This window comes from Hevea brasiliensis, chromosome 6 (genome assembly GCF_030052815.1).
Source record: "Hevea brasiliensis isolate MT/VB/25A 57/8 chromosome 6, ASM3005281v1, whole genome shotgun sequence".
NCBI classification, from domain to species: Eukaryota; Viridiplantae; Streptophyta; class Magnoliopsida; order Malpighiales; family Euphorbiaceae; genus Hevea; species Hevea brasiliensis.
Genome location: NC_079498.1, coordinates 13,287,309 through 13,312,780, shown reverse-complemented (window position 1 = coordinate 13,312,780; position 25,472 = coordinate 13,287,309). Strand labels below are relative to the sequence as shown.

Here is a 25,472-nt window from a genome sequence, read left to right as displayed (position 1 = left end):
TTAGTTCTCTTTCTCAAGGATTGATCCTTGTTAGCCTTTGTTCTTTGCTCTTTGTTCTACATCATAGTGCTTATGTGGTAAAAGGAAATCTAGAGACAACTGTACTACATCAAGTAATATCACTGTGTTGCCAATAGCTAAATAAATATAAATCGTAAAATACCTTCAGATTGCTTAGCATCTTCACTGTCGCAGGATTGAAATATAGCTGCAAAATAAATAGTTATTGTTAAAATAATCAATTTTTTAAACAAGAATTTAAGCCCCAAATCCTTGTAATGGTCAACCATAAATAAAGATTGAACCCAATAAAGTCCATTCTGGATAACCCATAAAGTGGAACCCATAAAACTGGTTCACTTATCCAGAAACAATCTTGAAATACCGAATGGAAAATTCACATTCTAATTTTAGCAAAATTATTGAAATGATGAAAAATATGTTCAACGAAAAAGGTTCACAATTCAAGGCTTGCCTGGATTCAAAAAAAAAAAAGGGGGCAATAGCTTTACCTAGAAGCTAGATACTAGCCCAGGCAACACAGCCGTTGCTAGATGTACTTGACATTTCCATATAAAAGCACCATAATTTGGACATATAAACACTAAGAGCAATTTATCTTGTTCAATTGAAGACACTCAATAGAGTTAAAAACAAAGAAAAAATGGCTACACTTTGTTGTAGGCATTCTAGTGGAACGATTTAATTAATTTACCAAACTTGTTGATGTGGCTAACAGCCCTAACCCTAATTAGGTTTGTAACAGTATGTGAGGTCATGAGAATATAAGGAGAGAACAAAGATATCAAAACTCATTTCTTGTTACATAACCAGAAAAATAACGAAGATATCAAAACTCATTTCTTGTTACATAATCAGAAAAATTAAGCAGAAAAAAAAATGCTTCATTAACAAAAGCTTGCTTTCTTCTTCTGGTTACTACATCACTTTTCACATCATAAAAGCCCTAATAAAATGAGATCCTACCCTTTAAACAAGACTAACCTCAGCTGCCCAAAATTACACAAAAGACTAAGTACATAAATAACCCTAAGCTAAAACTGCTACAAGACCATGAACAGTAATGCACTACAGTGATACAAACAGCAATTTTAAATTTTTTTCCCTTCAGTTTTCCACCTGCATCAGCTTTCTGTCATTGTTGAAGAGGATAGTAGATGTTGTTTCTTATGTGATAATTCTCAAGAGTAGGCAACTTGGACACCCATTCTTTTACAAAGAGGACACCCATGCTTTGCATATTTTAATTAATAATCTATATAAAAATATATTTTTTATTAATAATTTATATTTTACAAATTCAAAGATTCTATAAAATATTTAAATTCCACTTATTTAAAATACAATATATAAAAAATTATAAATCTACAGAGCAATAGAAAAGAATGTGAATTATACTAGAAGGATTAGATCTTTAGAAGTAAAGGAAGCACTTAAGAGAATGAAAGTGGGTAAAGCCTGTAGACCCGATGGAATACCAATTGAAGTGTGAAAGTGTTTGGGAGATATGAGAGTGGCATGATTAACTAAATTGCTTAATAAGATTCTAAACTCAAAGAAAATGCCTAATGAATGGAGAAATATTTTAGTACTTATTTTAAAAAATAAGGGAGACATACAGAGTTGCTCAAACTATAGGGGAATTAAACTCATGAGCCATACTATGAAGTTGTGGGAGAGAGTTGTGGAACATTGACTACGTCATGATACTTCTATCTCTCCCAATCAATTTGGCTTCATGCCCGGTCGTTCAACTATAGAAGCGATCTTTCTCATTAGAAGCTTGATGGAGAAATATAGAGATGTGAGGAAAGATTTACACATGGTTTTTATCGATTTGGAGAATGCTTATGATAGTGTTCCAAGAGATGTCTTATAGAGAGTGTTAGAACAAAATGGGGGTATCTATTAGGTACATACAAGTGTTGAAAGACATGTATGAATAAACAACTACTATTATGTGCACAGTGAGAGGGGACACAAGAGATTTTCCTATCTCAGTTGGATTACACCAAGGTTCAGCTGTAAGCCCTTACCTTTTTACATTAGTTTTAGATGAATTGACGAAACATATACAAGAGAGTATCCCTTGGTGCATGATGTTTGCGGATGATATAGTTTTGATAGATGAGACGCAAGAAGGAGTCAATAGAAAGCTAGAGCTTTAGAGAAGTACTCTAGAGTCAAAGGGCTTTAAGTTAAGTAGAACGAAGACAGAATACATGTATTGCAAGTTCAGTGAAGGCCGAACTGGTGATAGGGAAGGAGTTAGTTCGGATGGAGTGGTACTGTCCCAAAGTAATCACTTTAAATATCTCGGCTCAGTCCTTCAAGTAGATGGGGGATGTGAGGAGGATGTTAGTCATAGGATTAAAGCCGGATGGTTGAAGTAGAGACGTGCCACTGAAATTTTATGTGATCGCAAGATTCCCAATAAGTTGAAAAGAAAATTTTACCGTACAGTCATATGACCGGCCATGTTATATGGTAGTGAGTGTTGGGCATTTAAGGAGTCGTATATGTCTAAGATAAGAGTTACGGAGATAATAATGTTAAGGTGGATGAGTAGCTATACTAGACTAGACAATGTCCGTAATGAGAGTATTAAAGAAAAGGTAGGAGTGGTGCCAATTGAGGATAAGTTGAGAGAAGGGAGATTGAGGTGGTTTGATCATGTGAAGCGTAGACATACGGAGGCTCCAGTTAGACAAGTAGAGCACATTAGGTTAGAGGATAGAAAGAAAAAAAGGGGTTGATCTAAACTGACTTGGAGGATAATAGTACAACATGACCTAGACGTATTACACATTTCCGAAGATTTAACCTAAAATCGTTTAGAGTGGAGAAAGAGAATCCATATAGCCGACCCCAAATTTTTTGGATAAAGGCTTAGTTGAGTTGAGTTGAGTATATAAAAAATTATAAATATTATTATAAAATATATATTTTATATTTAATTAATTATTTATATAAATGTGTTCGGATAATAGGTACCCAACGTATAAAAACCGAACCTGACACAGGTATTAATTCCTAAACCCGAACTCATTCCAAATCTGATTATATACTACCCGAATCTGTTCCAATAGGGTTCAAACAGACCGAATACCCGAAAATACCCAACACGTTATCATCCCTAGGCTTATAGTGTATCAAACTCAATCATAAGCCCATTTATCTCCCTCATATATTTTCCCACTTAGAATGGACTGGGTGTCTAACCCCATAAACCCACCCAAGTTGCCATTCCACATGGAAATGTGCCTTAGTGATTGCCTATGAATGGCATAGACACACATCTGATAGCAAAATGAAATATACAATAGTACTAGACATAGAAAACCAAAAAAAAAAATAGAGGAAGGATCTGTCGAAAGGATTATACCTGCATGGTGAACTTTAGATAGTTATTGATAGCATACAGAAGAGCTGGAACAGCTAGAAGAACATTATTGCGAGCTGCCTGTAAAATAATCACAACTTATTGCTATAATGATTCCTATCAAGTTGGCTGTTAGCTCATTGTGAACATAACAACTCTAAAATCTCCTTGGAGAGTTGTGGCACTCAAACATCATATTTTCTGGTCATTACCAACAAACTAGCTCTAGAATCAGATTTAGCATGCTCTGGACACCATCAGCACAGGTACTTGAAAACGAAAATTCAAAATTTCACAATATCCTATATGAAAGCAACCAACAATATAGATATGGAGCCAAGGAGAATATTTGAATTAAGTTCAAATCATATTCTTGTAAGAAACTTAGGTATTGAATTGTATGCTCTCCAAATATATACCAAGCAGATATTGCTATGATCAAATTGACATAAATCAAGCCAAAATGAGAAGAAATGGTATCTGGATTGCTCTATGCATTTGCAACAAAGCTTATTTTAGCAGAAAAAGGCCAAATTAAACAGAACTGTAACTCCTTTGACTTTTAACAATCAATTCCAAAAGATAATGCAAATGAATTATAATTAAGAAAGCAGATGCATTTTGCACTTACAGGAAATAAGGAATTTCTAATAGTAAAAGCATTTACCATAACAACATTTCCATTCTTCTAATTCCAAATTGAATCAAATTTGTAAGCAGTAAAAAAGTAGTACCTGTACAAATGTAGAAAATGAGAGAAGAGGCTTCTCTCCAACTTTCTGGTGCTTTGCCTGTAGAATAAAAAATAAATAACTAATCTCAAACATGCATGAGATCACCAATCTCATTTTTACACTATTATTGCTACTGGGATAAGCAGTCCCCTTCAGTTCATGCTTCCCCAAGGCTTGGAAAAATAATGAAATGTACCTGGAACAAAAGCATAACAACTGCAAATAGAACCTTTGCAGCTTCTGTCAAGAAGTTGACACTAACTGGGCTAAACTTGAATTTCCCATCCACCTTGGACATATAAACCAAAATAGGCTGGCAGAAAAAGTAAAATGAATATGTAAGGGAATCCAGGAATGAAGAGAATTGCCAAAGAATTTACAGCAGATTCCTAGGCAATAAAAACAACTAGAATAAAATCTCAAAAAAACATTAGAGAGTTGAAAGGTACATGGGGGTTGGGGGGAATTTTAACATTTGAATTACTGAAATCACTTTCAGCACATAATGATAAAACTTGGTTATCAAAAAAGGACAGTAACTAGGCTAAAGCTTAAAAAGCATGGTATCAACCTATCCTCCAGGGATTAAATAATGAGCAAAACTTTCACCTAATCATAATTCAGTATATCATATATCTGGAAAAGACAGAATTATTGAAAGTCAAACCAATCTGTCATCATATTGCAGCTTTAAACCAAATCTTACAAAAGAAAATTCAAACTAACTCCATCCACATCAAACATCTTCTGCATGAGCCAGAAATGGAGTCGAAAACATATTTGAGAGGTCATATTGAACTTGAAATGTCGAGATACTGTCTCGATGTGCTCCTATTTAGTTGCTGTATTTTAGGCTAAATTATAGATTATAATCAGCTGCAATTATGTAATTAGGATCATTGTAATTCTTGATTGTCTTCCTAATTTGTATTCAAAGATGTATAAAAGCATACCAAGCATGACAGAATTAAAAAATCAAGCTTTTCCATCACAATTTCTCTTCTTTATTCACAATTTCTCCTCTTTATTTTTCATGTTATGTTACATATCAGAGAAGAAGACCGAGGCAGAATAAGGGTTAGTTGAATGAGCTGTAAGTGGCAGGAGAATAGTTGTCAAGTAGCTGTCAAGTAGTTAGTTGTATTTGGCGGGAAAATGGTTGTCAAATAGCTGTCAAGTAGTTATAAACTCTATTGTAGTTCATTGTAAAGACATTCTGATGCTTTCTCAAGAAATAATAGTTTTCTCTCTTTTCTGATTCTATTTCTCTCTCCCTACTTCTTCTTCTTCCTCCCTAAATTCCTCTAATTCTTCTCTGTTAGGGTTTCAATCCTAACATTTGGTATCAGAGCCTTACGAAGGGGAAATTGAGTGGGTAATTCATTATTGTAGATCGCAACAATGACTAGATCTGTTGTAATAGGTCCTGAGATGGTCAAGTTGGCAGAATTAGAGGAGAAGATGAGAAGTTTCTCAGATCAGATAGATAAAATGCAAGAGCAAATTAATCAGTCAGCCAGGGATAATGATGCATTGCGAGGGGATATGAGAGCCTTTATGAGCAAATTGAGCAAGGATAAAGGAGTAGGAGATGTTGTTGGGGAAGTTGGTGCGGGATCTGGTATTAGAGAAGCCGAGGATAGGGGACTGTTACCCACTCCTCCTGTTAATCAGCAGTTGAAGGATCAAGAAAGTTATGGAAATAGCTATAACAATGAAGGTATGAATCTTTTTTTGCCTAAAATTGAATTGGTTACTTTTGGGGGAAAGGAACCTAGGGTTTGGCTACGGAAATGTGTGAAATATTTTGAGGTTTACAAAGTACCTAAGGACCAAAGGATTGGAATTGCTAGTTTGTTTTTGGTTGATAAGGCAGATGCTTGGTTTCAAAACTAGAATAGAGGGGAAAACCATTCTTGGGAGGAGTTTGAAAAGGGAATTTGTCGTAGATTTGGGGAACAAGGGTTGGAAGATATTGTGGAAGAATTTATGAAGCTTAGGCAAGAAAATTCCTTAGAAGAATATCAAGATATCTTTGAGGATTTGAGGATAAGGATGGAAAGGGTTATGCCAAATTTGGGAGAGGCTTATTTTCTTTCTGCCTTTATTGGAGGGCTTAAGGATGAAATTAGATTAATGGTGAGAATGATGAAACCAGCTACTTTAGTTGATGCAATAGAGATTGCTAGGCTGCAAGAACAGTTATGGGATACAAAAAAGAATAGAACCTTCAATAAAACCTTCAATTACAACCCAAGATCTGTCACTTCCAATTTCACTCCATATAATTCCTACTCCAAACCTTATCAATTGTTTCCTTACCCCCCTAAACCACCAAATCCAGATTTGACCAGTAAAGCTCTAAATTCTGCTCCTACTACCAGTAAACCAACTTCTATTGGAAGTACTTCTTTTGTTAACCAAAATTCCAATACTAATCTTACCAAATCTACTGTCCAGAACAACTCAAACTCCAGATTCCAATCCAAACCCTGTTATAAATGTGGTGACAAATACTTTCCAGGCCATCAATGTAAAACTAAGACATTAGCAGCTTTGTAAGTTGGAGAGCAAGAAGATGGGAATGGAGAGGAGGTTTGGCATGAGGTGGCAGAGGAAATGGAAGATGTGGGTGATCAAGGAGAACTTATGCTTTCTGTTCATGCAGTAGAAGGGAGTGAAGGGACAGAAACTATTAGAATTTTAGGGATCCATAAGAATAGAGAAATGGTGATTTTAATTGATAGTGGCAGCAATAGTAGTTTTATTGACAAGAAAGTGGCTGAGGAACTTAAGTTGGAGTTGGTGGATATACCTGCTACAACAATAGCAATAGCTGATGGGAGAAAATTGAAGTGCAATCATCAGTGTCAGTAGTTTTTGTGGAAAATTCAGTTCTATAAGTTTCAATTTGACTTTAGAATATTAGCATTGGGGAGTTTTGATATGATTTTGGGAGTGGATTGGCTTAGGAGCTTTAATCCAGTGCTTTTTTATTTTAGAGCCTGTAGGATTTCCTTTATGAAAGAAGGAAAGGAAGTGGTTTTACAAGGACTGAAATTGCAAAGGGGGAAAGGGAAGGCTACTGTGTTATGTCATTCTAATGACTTATTTGGAAGAAATGGAGTGGATTTTCAATCTCCCTTACTTTGTATAGTGGAGTCTCAAGTTGGATCATCTTCAGCACCTAAAAAGGAGACATTTGGTGAAGCTACAGTAGCAAATTTGGGACTGCAGTCTATTTTAAAGAAATATCAGGAGGTTTTTAAAGAACCTCAGCAGCTGCCACCATTCAGAAATCACAACCATGCTATCCCTTTGCAACCTAATACACAACCAATTACTATTAGGCCATATAGGTATCCCTATTATCAAAAGGCTGAAATTGAGAAGCTGGTTTCAGAGATGTTAGCTTCCTCAATAATCCAACCAAGTACAAGCCCTTTTTCATCGCCAATACTTTTAGTTAAAAAAAAAGATGGCACATGTAGGTTTTGTATAGACTACAGAAGGTTGAATGAGAAGACTGTTAAGGACAAATTTCCTATCCCCATTATAGATGACTTGTTGGATGAATTAAATGGGGCTAAGTACTTTTCAAAGATTGATTTGAGGGCTGGTTATCATCAGATCAGAATGGAGCCTCAAGATGTCCCTAAGACAGCATTTAGAACTCACCATGGTCACTTTGAATTCAATGTCATGCCATTTGGACTGACAAATGCACCAGCCACATTCCAAGCCTTAATGAACCAGATCTTCCAACCTCATTTAAGGAAATTTGTTTTGGTATTTTTTGATAACATTCTTATTTTTAGCAAGGATTGGGAATCTCATTTGCAGCATTTGGAGGAGGTTTTTAAGATCTTGAAAGAGCAACAGCTTTATGCTAAACAATCCAAGTGTTCCTTTGGGCATACAGAAATAGAGTATTTGGGGCACATTATAACTGCTAAAGGTGTCGCTACTGATCCAAAAAAAATTCAGGCTATGCTGCAATGGCCAACTCCAATTTCTGTTAAAGAATTGAGGAGTTTTTTGGGGTTGACGGGGTACTACAGGAAGTTTGTGAAAAACTATGGCATAATTAGCAAACCTCTTACTGATCTTCTCAAGAAAGACTCCTTTCAATGGTCTGAGAAAGCTCAAGAGGCATTTGATACTCTTAGAAGAGCCATGACAGAAGCACCAGTACTTGCCTTGCCAGATTTTAATCTTCCTTTCATTGTTGAAACTGATGCAAGTAATTGGGGTATAGGGGCTATTCTCCAACAAAATGGCCATCCACTAGCTTATATTTCCAAAGCTTTTGGTCCTAGAAGTCAGTCCCTATCTGTGTATGAAAAGGAGTTATTGGCAATTACTTTTGCCATTTCTAAGTGGAGGCATTATCTTGAGCAAGGTCAGTTCTTTATTAAAACTGACCATGAGAGCATCAAATACTTGCTGGAGCAGAGGTTACATACTCATCTACAACAGAGGGGGATTTGTAAGTTGTTGGGTCTTGATTATAAAATTTTATATAGAAGAGGGGTTGAAAATAAGGCTGCTGATGCCCTATCTAGGAGACCAGCAAGACAGGAGTCCTTTTGTGGTGCTATACACTCTTCTATTTCCCCTACATGGATGGATAATCTCATTCAAAGTTATGATAAAGATTGCAAAGCAACTCAATTGGTGCAGCAGCTATCTTTAGACAATAATGCTCATCCACGGTTTAAATTGAGGAATGGTGTTCTTTACTTTCAAGATAGGTTGTATGTGGGTTCTACTACAACTTTGAGGAAGCAGTTAATTGAATTATACCATAATAGTGCTTTGGGGGGACACTCAGGAGTAAATGTGACCTATTTGAGGCTCAAAAAGCATTTTTTCTGGCCTGGGATGTTAACGGATATCATGGTATGGATTCAACAATGTAACACATGTGCACGATGCAAAAGTAAACATTGTGCTGCACCAGGATTATTGCAGCCATTGCCGGTTCCTAATCAAGCATGGCAACACATTACAATGGATTTCATTGACCGCTTACCAAAGTCGGAAGGGAAAGACACCATCCTAGTGGTAGTGTGTAGATTCACAAAGTATGGTCACTTCATACCTTTGGCTCATCCATATACTGCTGCTGCAGTAGCTAAATTGTTCTTGGATAATGTGTTTAAGCTTCATGGAGCACCACTTACTATTGTCAGTGATAGGGACAAAGTTTTTACAAGCCTATTTTGGAAGGAGTTGTTCAAATGTATGGGCACTACTTTGTCTTATAGCTCTGCCTATCATCCTCAATCAGATGGGCAGACCGAGAGACTTAACCAGTGTTTAGAGGCTTATTTGCGATGCATGGTTCATCTCAAGCCATCAACTTGGTGCAATTGGCTTTCACTTGCAGAGTGATGGTATAATTCATCCTCCCATAGTGCCATTAAGATGTCACCTTTTGAGGCTTTGTATGGCTATAAACCATCATTCCTTCCAATCATTCCTTGCAATCATTCCTTCTGACTTGCCCTCTGTGGGAGCAGTGGGGGATTTTTTACAACAGAGGCAGCAGCTGGATCAATTGCTTAAGGAGAATTTGTAGATGGCTCAGAATAGAATGGTGCAGCAAGCTAATAAGCATAGGTCTGAAAGGGAATTTATGGTGGGAGATTGGGTTTATTTGAAGTTACAGCCTTATAGGCAAACTTCTGTGGCATTAAGACACAATTTGAAGCTTTCTCCTAAGTATTATGGGCCTTTCCAAATCCTAGCTAAGATTGGGACAGTGGCCTATAAGCTTCAGCTACCTCTACTTCTTCAATCCATCCTGTATTTCATGTGTCTATGTTAAAGAAAAAGTTGGGCAGCAATATTGTTCCCTTTTCTGAATTACCTACTGTGCATGAAGATACTGTGATAGTAGCTCCAGAACAGGTTCTTCAAACTAGAACCATTACTAGAGATCAACACCATGTTTTTCAGGGGTTAATCAAGTGGTTGAACCTTCCTGTAGAAGATGCAACTTGTGAAGACTATTCTTTTATTGTGAACCAGTTTCCAGAAGCTACACTTTCTTGGGGACAAGAAAGTTCTAATGGGGGAGGTATTGTTACATATCAGAGAAGAAGACTGAGGCAGAATAAGGGTTAGTTGAATGAGCTGTAAGTGGCTGGAGAATAGTTGTCAAGTAGCTGTCAAGTAGTTAGTTGTATTTGACAGGAAAATGGTTGTCAAATAGCTGTCAAGTAGTTATAAACTCTATTGTAGTTCATTGTAAAGACATTCTGATGCTTTCTCAAGAAATAACAGTTTTCTCTCTTTTCTGATTCTATTTCTCTCTCCCTACTTCTTCTTCTTCCTCCCTAAATTCTTCTAATTCTTCTCTGTTAGGGTTTCAATCCTAACATGTTATCAGAGCCTGGTTGACCTGATTTTCTTTTTTCCTTCAGTCCCTAAAAGAAAATGGGCTGCCCTCTTAGTTCATCGTTTTCCCGAAGGAGGTGGATTATGCCACCAGCCCTAGAAGCTTTCCCGGCTGTTGGTGAGTCAGTCCTCAGAAGGCCAGCGTCGGATTCCTCGCTATCAGTTCCCATGCGCCACCACTGCATTTCCAGCGTCATTACACGCGCCGTGAGCAATTTTCTGGTGAAGCTTCTTGCCATATCAAATGCCAGGCAGCTCGTCTCTTTCCAGTGAGTCTGTTCAACCACAAACCCAGCCTTGGGCTTCTTCCTTTCTTCCATTCAAAGCACGACAGTAGCACTAGACCCCTTTTTTGTGTTATACTTTGGTCTTCTTTTTCAGGACTTCTTTTTCTGGATTACTAAGTGGCTTCTAGGTCTCATCTTTATAGCTTAACAGAAAAGGATGACTCCTCAAATACAGGTTCACTCAAATCACTCTTCTCTTCCATTTCAAGTTCTCCAACTATTACTATTGTGAAACTACAGAGTAGTAACAATTACATATCATGGGTTGCCTCTGTAGAATTATGGTCTATGGGTCAGGGCTATAATGATCATTTAGTTAAGAATACTAGTGATATTGTGGCTACTGATAGGACAAGCTGGACTAAGATTGTGTTGCGTACTATAGAAAGAAATATAAGAGAATATGATTAGATATTCTAGAAGTTGGGTAAGTAAGGAATTGGAGGGAAATGTGGATGAGTTGTTAGGGAGCCAGTTGTTCTGTAGTTGGCAAGTGAGCTGTTTTGTAGTTGGCAAGTGAGTCATTCTCTGATTGGCAAGATGAGACAGCTGAGGCAGTTATGAGATAGTTGTTGTATAAATAACTCAGCTATATCTTTCTTGTATTAATTCCAGAATTTACAAGAAATACAATAAATACTCTTTATTCTCTTCTCTCTCTCTCTCTTTTCTCTCTACTCTTCTATTCTTTTCTATTAGAGTTCTCAAACCCTAAAATTGGTATCAGAGCTTTGCATCCAAGAAACTAGTGGGTAATTCTTTCTTAAAGGTTGCAGCCATGACTAGGTATGTTGTGGTTGGCCCAGAAATGGTACGGATTGCAGAATTGGAGGAGCAAATGAGAAATTTGCAGGAAGTAACTCAGAGGAATGCTGAGGAACTGAATGATTTCAAGAAGGAGATGAAAGAGGAATTAAACAATACTTCTTTAACCAATAATGCCATTTTGGAGGACTTGCAACAAATGATGATCACTCATGTGGTGGAAAGGAATAAGAGCAGCAGCAGTTCAAATGAGGGTGGAAGCAGAGTCGAAAACAGGGGAATGCAATCTAACCCTGTAGTGCAGCCAGTTCCTGTAGTACATTCAGTCCCTATAATCCAATCAATTCCTGCAGATAATAGGGGACCTATTCCTAACATGGGTGGTATGTCTCCATTATTGCCTAAAATTAAATTAGTTACTTTTAAAGGTAAAGAACCTAGGGCTTGGTTGAGAAAATGTGTTAAGTATTTTGAGGTGTATAGGGTCCCTCAAGATCAAATAGTGCAATTAGCAAGTCTTTTCTTGTTTGATAGGGCTGATGCTTGGTTTCACAATTGGGAAAAAGGAGAGAAACATTCTTGGGAGGAATTTGAGAAGGAAATTTGTAGTAGGTTTGGGGAGGATGGATTAAAAGATATAGTGGAGGAATTTATGAAACCGAGACAGCAAGGGATAATGGGGGAATATCAAGATGAGTTTGAGGATTTAAGAATAAGGATGGAGAGGCTATTACCTAATTTGGGGGAATCTTACTTTTTGTCAGGATTTATAGGGGGTTTAAAAGATGAAATCAGATTAATGGAAAAGATGATGAAACCTGTCACTCTGTCCCAAGCTGTGGAAGTAGCTAGATTGCAAGAACAATTGTTAGAAAACACCAAGAAACCTGGATCTGCAACTAATTTTTCCAAATTCAAAGCCATGACTAATAGTCCGACAACTTATTCCAATTCTTCTTTTCAGTATTCAAGACCTTATCAAATCTATCAATACCCTCCTAGACCACCAAATTTTGATTCTCAAAATAAACTCAACCCCCTTGTTACCAAGCAACAATCAGTAGGTAGTACTACTACAGTTACTAATATTTCCACAGCAGCCTCAAAACCTACTACCAATCAGACTCCACCAACAAGAAACTTACCTAAACCATGTTTTAGATGTGGTGAAAAGTATTTTCCGGGCCATCAATGTAAGTCAAAGACATTGAATGCTTTGTGTATGGATGGGAAAGATGAGGAATTGAATGCAGAGTGGCATGATGTGGGGGCTGATATAGAAGAATTGGAAGAGGCTGGTTCCACTTTATCTGTTCATGCTTTAGAGGGTAGTCATGGGGCTGACACTATAAGAATGTTAGGGATTCACAAAAATAGGCAATTGGTGATCCTCATTGATAGTGGTAGTACCACTAGTTTTATGGACAAGAGGATAGCACAGGAACTGAAATTAGACTTAGTGCAGATTCCATTTAAAGCAGTTACTGTTGCTGATGGAAGAAAATTGGGTTGTAACCATCTATGTCAACAATTTAAATGGAAAATGCAGCATAATGACTTTATGTTTGACTTCAAAATATTGGAGTTAGGTGGATTTGACATGATTTTGGGAGTTGATTGGTTAAAAAATCATAATCCTGTTCTTTTTTATTTTGCTACATCTTGTATTACAATTGCAAAGGATGGCCAACGCATTCAATTGCAGGGAATTGGTGAGGAAAATTTGCAATCTGGTTTGTGGCATTCTGATAATTTGTTGAGCAAAGGAGGGGTGAATTTTCAAACTCCTTTATTCTGTGTTGTAAATTCCAACCTGTCAATAGATTCTTTGGCTACTGCAACTGCTGTTTCTGTTCCAAAAGAGAGGCTGCAGGATTTAATTCAGAAGTATAAGGGTGTTTTTGCAGAACCTAAGGGGTTGCCTCCATTTAGGAGTCACAATCATGCTATTCCCTTACAATCAAATGCTCAGCCCATCAATATTAGACCCTACATGTATCCTTATTATCAAAAGGCTGAAATAGAAAAACTTGTAGCTGATATGATAGAATCTTCAATAATTCAACCTAGCACTAGCCCATATTCCTCTCCAGTTCTTTTGGTGAGGAAAAAAGATGGCACATGGAGGTTTTGCATTGATTATAGAAGGTTGAATGATCAAACAATAAAAGATAAGTTTCCCATCCCTATTAATGAAGATCTATTAGATGAATTGAATGGGGCTAAAATGTTTTCTAAGATAGATTTGAGGGCTCGATATCACCAAATTAGGATGTTGCCCGAGGATATTCCTAAGACAGCCTTTAGAACACACCATGGGCATTTTGAATTCAAAGTGATGCCTTTTGGGCTCACTAATGCTCCTGCAACATTTCAAGCCTTAATGAATCACATCTTCCAACCATTTTTTAGGAAGTTTGTGTTAGTATTTTTGATGACATTTTGGTGTTTAGCAAGGATATGGAGTCTCATTTGCTGCATTTGGAGGAAGTTTTTAAAGTACTACAAGCCCAACAATTATTTGCAAAGTAGTCTAAATGTTTTTTTGGGCAAACTGAGATTGAATACTTGGGGCATATAATTTCAGGGGCAGGGGTATCTACCGACCCTAAGAAGGTGGCTGCCATGGTTGATTGGCCTGTGCCTTGGTCTGTTAGAAGTTTTTTAGGCCTCACTGGATATTATAGAAAATTTGTAAGGCACTATGGCATTATCTGCAGGCCTCTTACTGAATTATTGAAGAAAGATTCTTTTCATTGGAACAAGGCAGCCCAAACAGCATTTGATACTTTGAGGAGATTGATGTCTGAAGCACCAGTCCTTGCTCTTCCTAATTTTTCTAAGCCATTTATTGTGGAAACTGATGCAAGCAATTGGGGAATGGGTGCAGTTTACAGCAGCAAGGGCATCCAATTGCCTATATTTCTAAGGCATTTGGTCCTAGGAATCGAGCTATGTCAGTATATGAAAAAGAATTATTGGCTATTACTTTTGCAGTCAACAAATGGAGACATTATTTGGAGCAAGGGCAGTTCTTTATTAAGACTGATCATGAAAGCATTAAGTATCTTTTGGAGCAAAGGTTACATAACAATTTGCAGCATAAGGGTATTTCAAAGTTGCTTGGTCTGGATTACAAAATTTTGTATAGAAAGGGCATTGAAAACAAGGTGGCAGATGCTTTATCCAGAAGGTGTGTTGATGTGGATTCTTATTCTTATGCTATGTATTCAGTGGTGGTTCCAGTTTGGATGCAAAAGTTAATTGCTAGTTATGAAAATGATGGGAAAGCCTCTGACTTACTCCAGCAGTTGTTTTTGGATAAGGATGCAGTTTCTGGGTATCAATTGAAGAATGGTATTTTGTATTATAAAGATAGAATGTATGTGGGGACTACTACCAATTTGAGGCAGGTGTTGTTGGAATCTTATCATAGTTCAGCAGTGGGAGGCCATTCAGGTGTTCATGCTAATTATTTGAAATTAAAGAAAATTTTCTTTTGGCCTGCCATGCTTAATGATGTCATGCAATGGGTTCATACCTGTGATACTTGTGCTAGATGTAAGGGAGAGCACTGTGCTTATCCAGGGTTATTACAACCTCTACCAATTCCTACTCAAGCTTGGCAGCAGGTGTCTATGGATTTTATTGAAAGATTGCCCAAGTCAAAGGGGAAAGACACTATTTTGGTAGTTGTTTGCAGATTTACTAAATTTGGCCATTTTATTTCACTAGCACATCCATTTTCTGCTGTTTCTGTAGCCAAACTTTTCATTGATCACATTTTTAAGTTGCATGGAGCTCCTCAAGTTATTGTTTCTGACAGAGATAAGGTGTTTACTAGCTTATTTTGGCAAGAATTGTTTCGAAGTATGGGAATTAAACTTAATTTTAGTTCTGCCTATCACCCTCAGTCTGATGGACAGACTGAAAGAGTTAATCAGTGTGTGGAGAATTATTTGAGGTGCATGGTTCATTTGAGGCCTACTAATTGGAGCTCTTGGTTACCTATGGCAGAATGGTGGTACAATTCCTCTTATCAAAGTGCTATTCAGATGACTCCATTTGAAGCACTGTATGGGTATGCTCCACCTCTGTTTCATGAAAATTTTACTCTTGATTCATCAGTTGGGGCTGTAGGGAGATTGTTACAAGAGAGACAGCATCTTAATAATCTCTTAAAGGAAAATTTACAAGTGGCCCAACATAGGATGAAGCAGCAAGCTGACAAGAGGAGAATTGAGAGGGAATTTGTTGTTGGGGATTAGGTGTATTTGAAACTTCAGTCTTATAGGCAGACTTCAGTATCTGTCAGACAAACCCTTAAACTTTCTGCTAAGTTTTACGGGCGATTCAGAATTCTTGCTAAGATTGGGAAAGTTGCTTATCAATTAGACTTGCCTCCAACAGCTACTATTCACCCTGTTTTCCATGTATCCATGCTTAAGAGGAAGGTTGGGGATGGTGTGGTGGTTGCTACTGATTTACCTGTTATGCAAGATGACCAGATTAAAGTTGTTCTTGAGCAGGTTTTGCAGACCAGGATAATTGAAAGAGGACACCAGAGAGTAGAACATGAACTTATTAAGTGGCTTAATCTGTCAACAGAGAATGCCACTTCGGAAGATAGAAGCTTTATTGAAGGGCAATTTCCAGAAGTCTCCCTTTCTTGGGGACAAGAAAGTGCTAAAGGAGGGAGTATTGTTACGTACTATAGAAAGAAATATAAGAGAATATGATTAGATATTCTAGAAGTTGGGTAAGTAAGGAATTGGAGGGAAATGTGGATGAGTTGTTAGGGAGCCAGCTGTTCTGTAGTTGGCAAGTGAGCTGTTTTGTAGTTGGCAAGTGAGCTGTTCTACAGTTGGCAAGATGAGACAGCTGAGGCAGTTATGAGATAGTTGTTGTATAAATAACTCAGTTATATCTTTCTTGTATTCATTCCAGAATTTACAAGAAATACAATAACTACTCTCTATTCTCTTCTCTCTCTCTCTCTCTTTTCTCTCTACTCTTCTATTCTTTTCTGTTAGAGTTCTCAAACCCTAACAGATTGATGCAAAATTGTGTAATCTTCTATGGCATTCTCTTGAACCTAAATTACTTACTTTATTCCAATCATGCAAAATTTGTTGCAAAGTTTGGACCAAAGCTAAGACACTTTATACTTTTGATGTTCAATGTATACATAAAGTTGTCTCAAATATTATCCACTTATAGCAAAACCAACAATATATGGCACATTAATTAGGGCAAGTAGAGTCACTAAAAGATAAGTTCAACTCTCTCATGCCCTTCTCTGATAGCATTACTGCACAAGAACAACAACGAGACAAATTCTTTATGGTCTTGGCTCTGATTGGACTTCTATCTTATCTTAGCTCTACTAGCGATCAAATCCTAACAAGTTCTAATATTCCCACACAAGAAGAAATTTCTGCGTTACTATTGCTTATCTCTATTAGTACAAATAACATTACTGAAACTTAAAATTTTGTGCTAGTAATACAAAATGCAAATCAGCAGGGACAAGGAGGATGACGAAAAGGGAAAAGAAGAGGTTTCAACTCACACTGTACTTATTGTGATAAAGAGGTCACACAAGGGATAATTGTTGATCGTTGCATGGTTGATCACCATGCAATAATCAGACTACTAATATGGGATGACCTATAGTTCATATGGCTCAGAATGGTGGAGATGGAACTCTTCCTTTTCTGGATGCAAATGATCGACTATCCAATTCTATTACCTTAACTAGAACAGATTATGATAAGTACCTACAGTACCAAGCAGCAAAACAGCAGTCCTCTTCATCTAATATTTTCCATTCTCGTAATTCCCTTGCTTGTCTAATACAGTCTTCACCTATCGGCCCATGGATAATAGATTGATTAGATTTTGATGTTTTTTACCATATCTCTGGTAACAAAGACCTTTTCTCTACCCTTACTTCTCCTCATACTCCATCTAAAATGACTTAGCTAATGGTTTACAAATTGTGGTTAAAGGAATAGGGAAAGTACAACTTCTTCCTTCTGTTTCTTTAAGCTCAATCCTTCTTGCACCAGAATGCCCTTACAATTTGATTTCCATGACAGATTAACCAAAAATTTCAATTGTTCTGTGATTTTTACTGCTAATTCTGTTGTTGGGGAAGATGATTGGTGCAGGACACAAGTCACAAGGATTGTATCACCTATCTAGTCCAAATTAGTTAGTTGCCTTCACTTCTGCTCACCCAAATCTCTCCAAACCTAAGAAAATAATTCCTAGTCTATCTACATTATCTTCTTTTGAGTGTGAGTCAAGTCAGCTTGGGAAACAATCTCGTGTTTCTTTCCCCAAGCGAGTCAATAATAGGGCTACATCTATATTTGAAATTGTCCATTCAGACATATGGGTTCCAAGTCGTATTAATTCTACTTTGGGTTTTCATTACTTTGTGACTTTTATTAATGATTATTCCAAATGCACTTGGTTATTTCTAATGAAAAAATGTTTTGAATTTTTTTCTATCTTTCAAAATTTTTGTACTGAAATTCATACTCAATTTGGTGTTTCAATTAAAGTATTATGAAGTGACAATGCAAAAAAATATTTCTCTCACTCCTTTGACCAATTTCTGTCTTCCCAAGACATTACTCATCAATCCCCCCTGTGCACATATCCCCAACAAAATAGAGTTGCCAAACGAAAAAATCGGCACCTCATTGAAACAACCCACACTTTACTCATACATCATAATGTCCATCTTCGTTTCTGGGGAGACATTGTTGTTACTGCTTGTTATTTAATTAATTGCATGCCTTCTTCTGTTTTGTAACATCAAAAGTCCTTATTCTCTTTTATATCCAGATCAAAGTCCCTACCATCTCCCACTTCATGTGTTTGGCTATACATGCTTCGTCCATAACCTTTCTCCTTGCAAAGACAAACTTCACCCTAAATCAGTTAAGTGTGTCTTTCTAGGTTATTCACGACTTCAAAAGGGATACAAATGTTATGATTCAGTCACAAAGGGCTACATATAAGCAAATGTAATATTTTTTGAAAAATCTCCATATTTCTTAGCAAACATAACTGACCTACATTTTGTCACCAAGGCCCTTCCTACTCCAATTATTCCTCTTCCACAAGACACCTCACCACCTCCTCTTCGCGTCTATTGACGCCGGCCTCATCCTTCTGTTAACCCAAATACTTTCTTTTGCAATACAAGTGTTCTTCCAAGTGACTCCTTTCCTGCCTCACGACCATCTTCTACACCGGTCATGCCTCCAGCAGAAACAACTACTCCACCCATTGCCATTCGAAAAGGTATTCGTTTTTCTCGAAACCCTCACCCAATTTACAATTTCTTGAGCTATCATCGCTTATCTCCTTCACACTATTCTTTTGTTTCCACTTTGTCTAATATCCCTATTCCTAAGTCTGTTAATGAAGCATTATCTCATCCAGGGTGGTGTGATGCTATGATTGAGGAGATAACTGCTCTTCATCAAAATGATACTTAGGAATTGGTTCCGCTCTCACAAGGAAAATCTATTGTTGGCTGTCGTTGGGTTTACACGGTGAAAGTAGGCCCTGATGGCACAATTGACCAACTCAAAGCTCGACTGGTTGCCAACAAATACACCCAAATCTTCAAACTTATTATGGTGATACTTTTTCACTAATGGCCAAAACAACATCAATCCATATCCTAATCTCTTTAGCAGCAATCAATCATTGGATTTTTCATCCATGGGATATTAAAAATGTCTTCTTACATGGCGAACTAGCTAAGGAGGTATATACGGAGCAACTGCCAAGCTTTGTTGCCCAGGGAGAGTCTAGTCTGGTTTTCCATCTACGACGGTCATTATATGATTTGAAACAATCTCCAAGAGCATGATTTGGACGATTTAGTGCAATAGTCCTACAGTTTGGAATGTCTTGAAGTGAGACTAATCATTTTGTGTTCTTTCGTCACAATGAGCATGGTAAAAGTTTTCTTGTAGTATATTTTGATGACATTGTCATAACAGCTAATGACCGTGATGGGATATCTTAGCTTAAACAACATTTGTTCAGCCACTTTCAAACTAAAGATCTGGGGAGATTGAACTATTTTCTGAGAATTGAGGTAGCCCAATCCAAAACAGGCATTGTTATTTCTCAAAGAAAATATGCTCTACATATTCTAGAAGAGACAGGAATGCTAGACAATAAATGTATAGATAACCCTATGGACCTAAATGTCAAACTTATTCCTGGATGCGGGGAGCCATTAGAAGATCCTAGCAGATACCAGAGATTGGTTAGAAAGTTGTCATAACAGGTAATGACCATGATGGGATATCTCAGCTCAAACAACATTTGTTCGGCCACTTTCAGACTAAAGATCTGGAGAGATTGAAGTATTTTCTGAGAATTAAGGTAGCCTAGTCCAAAGCAGGCATTGTTATTTCTCAAAGAAAATATGCTCTAGATATTCTAGAAGAGACAGGAATGCTATACTGCAAATGTGTAGATACCCCTATGGACCTAAATGTCAAACCTATTCCTGGACAGGGAGAGCCATTAGAAGATCCTAGCAGATACTGGATATTGGTTGGAAAGTTAAATTATCTTACAACAACACGACCATACATTTCATTTGGTGTGAGTGTTGTCAGTCAATTTCTCCAAGCCCCATATATTGGGTTCATTAAGATGCAGTAATTCGCATTCTTAAGCATATTAAAGGAGCTCCAGCACAAGGTTTGTTATACGAGGACAAAGGTCACTCACAAGTTGTTGGATACTCTGACGCAAATTGGATAGAGTCCCTTGCAAATAGGCGATCTACTTCAGGATACTGTGTCTTACTTAGAAGTAATCTAATATCCTGGAAAAGTAAAAAACAGGATGTAATTGCCGGGTCAACTGCAGAAGTAGAATATCAAGCCATGGCCCTAGCTACTTATGAACTTATCTGGTTAAAAATCTTCTTCAAGAATTAAGATATGGAGAAGTTAAGCAAATGAAGTTAATATGTGACAATAAAGCAGCTTTTCATGTCTCTCTAATCTAGTCTTTCATGAAAGAGCCAAACATATAAATTGTCACTTTATTAGACAGAAGATTAAATCAGAATGCATCGCTACTAGTTTTGTTAATTTAAATGATCAGTTAGCAAACATCCTTACTAAGTCCCTTCGAGGTGCTCGAAAGCCTATGACATATATGCTCCAACTTGAGAGGGAGTGTTGAGATACTGTCTTGATTTGCTCCTATTTAGTTATTGTATTTTAAGCTAAATTATAGATTATAATCATTTGTAATTATGTAATTAGAATCATTGTAATTCTTGATTATCTTCCTAATTTGTATTCTTCAAAGATGTATAAAAGCATACCAATCTTGAGAATTAAAAAAATCAAACTTTTCCATTACAATTTCTCTTCTTTGTTCACAATTTCTCCTCTTTAATTTTCAAGAAGAAAAGAAGGAGGTATCCCAAACTCACAATCACACCACAATGCTAACATATAAAGAGTCCACGTAGAATGTCATTATCAGATCTAGTATAGCAAGAGCACATAACGTTTCCATGTTGAATGATACAACTCAAGCAATAAGACCGAGAATAAAAACAGTTACCTGAAAACCGACTAGGATGCAGTCACCAACAACCAAGAGGACGTTGAGGGCACGTTGCTTTGATGATACCCTGCTCTTATGTCGGTGATAAGCTCTTGAAAATGTTTTGGCACTTGGGGAAACCAATTTGGAATGGCAGACGCTGCATTCTATCATCCCGTTCTTCATTGGTTCACCCCTATTACTGTCACACTCTTAAGTCTTCACAAAACTGAATCTGCCAACCAATGGGGTCGGGGTAAGAGCAAACACTCGTAAGTCATAAAAACCTCATTTCCATCTCAAAATCAGCTAGAACTTGAAATTCCGCAAGCAAACATGACATTACTATAGATAACAGAGCCTTTTTCAGATTGCTAATAAAATGCTTTGAGTTTTTCACTCCATGCATGTATAGCTGAATCATCTCTGATCCATTTAATCAACAGATTCAATACAGCTAAATAATTTCATTAACAAACAAAATCTAGATCAGATCTCCCAACTCTAAACCACAGAAAAAACTGAATTTTCACAGAAAGAACAACAAGTCAGAGATCAAAAAACTACAATTGAATAATAAAGAGATCAGATCTTACCTCGAGTATTAAAGCTAGCAAGACCATCATAAACTAAAAATCAACCAAAATAATCACATTAAGAGTCTCACCTAAACCCACTCTCTCACAAACGAGCATTGTCCAAAACCGCACAAGCCGCCGGTGAAATTCCTCAACCAGATCCGCGGCTCCCGCCACCAGAATTCAATTGTCTCTCTTTCTCGCTCTCGCTCGCTCACTACCAGAGAGAGTTCAATTCCAAAAGATTTAAGATTTTAAGAGCTCAAGTGAGAATTTGAATTCCTAGAGATGCGAAGAATATGCACAGAGAGAGAGAGAGAGAGAGAGAGAGAGAGAGCTTAAATGCCAGATTTTTATTGGAAATTCCCTTGCTTTGAATTCACTCGCGAACACGGCCCGGGGTTGGAAGGCGCTGGAAAACGACCTTTTGGTGGAGGTGACGGTCCAATCGCGTGTCAGATTTGCATGCGAAGGAGTGGGGTCAAAGAAAACAAGAAGGGCCCTTCGGATTTGGTCTTGAATAGTATGTGTTAGAGGTATGCATGTATTAACATATTTTAATAAAATTATTATAATTTTATTAAAAAATATATTTTACTTTTAAATTATGTATACATATATATTTAAAAAAAATATAAAAGTGCTCAAGAGTACAAGACAATGCGATAGGCATGTAGGTAATCTCTTGCATGTAAGTTATGTATCCGTGGTCTGCTCTATAGAGAATTGAACCTTCAAAATTTTAAATTGATTGTGGATTGTATGCGTAGGAGATTTATATAAATTATGTAACTCATGTGTGTGTATATTTTTAAATAAGAAAAGAAAAAAAAAAATACTTTGTAGTAGGTATTGGCCAATCAGATTGAAACGTGAGATCTGGTGATGTGAGTGAGTGCGGGTGATGGGAAGATTGCGGTTTTATTATTTATTTATTCAGTTCGGCTGTTTCTTTCGGTTCAATTTGCAGTTGCCCTTTCAACGAAAGGGGACAGGGAGGGTCATTGTCTATTTAACAATTTTTGGTAGTCTTTTGAGGGCTGTTTGGTTTATTTGTTCGGCAATGAAAATTAATTTTAATTTTAATTAATAATAAAAATCAGAAATTGTTGAAACAATGTGAAAATTTTGGAATATATAAATATAAACTTCCAATTATATTATCTAATTTATTTTATTTTTTAAATATTTTAAAAGTTAAAAAATTTTAAAAATATTTTTTAAGAAAATTTTTTTTAAAGAAAAAAGAAAATTAAAATATTTATAAAGTGAATAGTAAATAATGCAAGTAAAAATAATTTTTTAAAAGATATATGACCACTAATTTGTTCTAATGATAAAAATAAATTGATTTCAATGAGTATTTGGCTTTTCTTCCATTAATGCTCTGTTGATGTCATAATTTTAGTAATTGTTTATTGATTTTCAATTTGATTTATATTTTGATCAATTTGAGACTTGTAATTTGACCTAAATCATTGAGTTATGGCTCTTAATCATTAATTTGGGACTTTTTAATCTTGATTTATATAATATGATAAATCGTTTTGTGAAATATCTTGATAAGTTTGAGATGGATTGTTGGTCTTTGTTTATTCTAATTTGGGAGAGCAGTAGCTAAGTCTCTGGTTGAATTTTGTGGGAAATGGATAGCACAAATCAAAAAATTAAATCAACTGAACCAATTGAATTTAGTTAGATTATGTTTGATTTCTTAGAAAAATTGATTTGATTTAGTTTTACATTTCAAGTTTTCAGTTATTTTGGTTTTTGTTAATTTTCAAATCCAATTAAATCAGATTAATAAATGTACAATCTTATTAAGGGAGTATTTAATTTACTTTTTTTGGTTAATTGATAGCTTATAAACATCGAAACAGGTAATATAAAATATTTGGTAACCTTAAAAAAATAAAGATAGGTAATTGATATAATACCATCAGCTGTAATTTGTATCAACTATTTTTAGAGCTATTGCCGATCGGCTGATAGTTAATTTGATTTTATTTTTTATTTGGATCATGTTATCCTTTTTCATATAACTCAAAAATCAATATTATTCATTTTATTTACTTTTATTTTTTTATTTATAATATTAACGCCTTAATCAGCGTATTATAATTTTATTAAAACATTTTCTATTAATAACATAAAATATAAAATAATTATTTGTTATAAAAAAAATGCCTTAAAAAACTTAAAATTATAAGATTTTTTTATCAACAATAATAATTACTTTATTATTTTATATCTATATTTTTAAATTTATTTATTATTTTCTTTTTTAAGAAATTTAATTATTTTCTTATTTCAATAATAAAATAAAAAAATATGATGCAATAAATTAGTGTTTATATTTTTATTTTAATAATATAATATTGGTATAATATATTAAATTAATAATTATATATCTATTTTAATAATGAAGTAAATAATATAATATAATAAATTTATAATTTTATATTTATTTTAATAATAAAATAAATTATATGATATATACACTTATTAGTCATTTTACATATCAATAACAATAACTAAATATAGTTTTATCAAACATTTAGGCCATGCTCGATAATATTAGATGTTCTAATAGCTGTTAGCTATTAGTTATTTTACTAATTATCAGTTGTTAGATATTAATTGTTTATATAGCTATTTAAAGTAGAAGTATTTAGTAAAAGTAGCTATTTGATTAACTATTAAATATAAAAATAGTGATATCATTTTGTTAACTTTCATCAAAATACTCTCTCAACTTCTATAAGCTAGGAGGGATAATTTTCCATGAACTACTTTCTCAACCTCTAAATACTAATATAAATATTATGTCACTGAACAATGGGAACAAGAGTGGTAGTGTTTTGACTATAGTAAAAAAAACTAAACACTACCTTAAAAGCTGTTACTGAACAGGACCTTAACTTACCTATGCCAAAAGTGTATATGCGTGGACATATTGATCCTTTGCCAGTTAGATGACTTTGCACTAATTCACAAATGTGTCTTTCATCTTCAACAGCTCCATCAGTGACAAGAAAAATGACAGGAACCGAACCATGAGTATTTGATACTATCTCCAGTGCCTAAATCATGAAAAAAGCACAAATTGAAGATTGCTTTACTTTTATCTTTCAGTTCATATTATGTTAGTTGATATGTTAGGAAGTTCAAAATGTAGAGGAAGTTTACAAACAATCGTGATTTCCAACATAAAGTTGATGTCAAAACAGATTACAGTGAATGCAAATAAGCTAAAATTAAGAAGTACCAGGTTTAAAATGTATAAAAATGCATTTTACACTAAATTAGTGCCACAAAAAAAAAATACAAGTTCAAAAGCACCGTTCACCGAAAGTCGAGCAAGCTCAGTGATTTTCTTTAAAGTGGTGATTGGTGAATAAGACCAGAAAGATATCAATTGTTTTAAAACTCGGTCCATCTAGATGCTGTCTAACAGGATGTTAACATTTTCTGTCTCTTCTATTTTGTATTTGTCTATTACAAGCCACTGCCATCATGTATTTTGTTTTAATACACAAATTTGGATACATTTAGAAGAGATCAGAAATCCATAAAGGAGAAATTACCTGCTTTAGGGGAAGCAAGATATTTGTACTGCCCCCTGCAATAAAGTTTTGATTAATCCACTCAACAGCCTTTTCAACTGTTTCTGCAGTCGCCAACTCCATTG

The 25,472-nt window shown here is 35.7% G+C and overlaps 2 protein-coding genes across 4 annotated transcripts in view; both read right to left on the bottom strand.

The window, feature by feature from the left end:
* LOC110664256 (CMP-sialic acid transporter 2) overlaps window positions 1–22,200 on the bottom strand; it is a 27,679-nt gene extending 5,479 nt beyond the window's left edge. Inside the window, exons 1-6 of one of the 3 annotated variants that reach the window (XM_021823868.2) lie at window positions 21,871–22,200; window positions 21,222–21,438; window positions 4,334–4,450; window positions 4,138–4,194; window positions 3,407–3,484; window positions 164–208 (exon numbers count right to left, since the gene is read on the bottom strand). In XM_021823868.2, coding sequence (XP_021679560.2) covers window positions 164–208; window positions 3,407–3,484; window positions 4,138–4,194; window positions 4,334–4,450; window positions 21,222–21,389 — 465 coding nt within the window. In that variant the 5' untranslated portion in view covers window positions 21,390–21,438; window positions 21,871–22,200. The remainder of the gene's footprint in view (window positions 1–163; window positions 209–3,406; window positions 3,485–4,137; window positions 4,195–4,333; window positions 4,451–21,221; window positions 21,439–21,870) is intronic. The other 2 variants (XM_021823867.2, XM_021823869.2) reach the window with 2 other exon arrangements.
* LOC131180587 (uncharacterized) lies at window positions 21,481–25,472 on the bottom strand. Its single transcript, XM_058147930.1, has 3 exons — window positions 25,369–25,472; window positions 24,708–24,864; window positions 21,481–21,629 (listed from the first exon to the last, which is right to left on the bottom strand). The coding sequence occupies exons 1-3, from the start codon at window positions 25,468–25,470 to the stop codon at window positions 21,481–21,483; spliced, it is 408 nt and encodes a 135-aa protein (XP_058003913.1). The 5' UTR covers window positions 25,471–25,472.

Coding starts and splice junctions, on each gene's coding strand:
- LOC131180587 (XM_058147930.1), bottom strand. CDS start 25,470: ATGGAGTTGGCGACTGCAGAAACAGTTGAAAAGGCTGTTGAGTGGATT. Junction 24,865..25,368: donor TCTTGCTTCCCCTAAAGCAG/GTAATTTCTCCT, acceptor TTCATGATTTAG/GCACTGGAGATAGTATCAAA. Junction 21,630..24,707: donor CATATACACTTTTGGCATAG/GTAAGTTAAGGT, acceptor TAAATGGATCAG/AGATGATTCAGCTATACATG.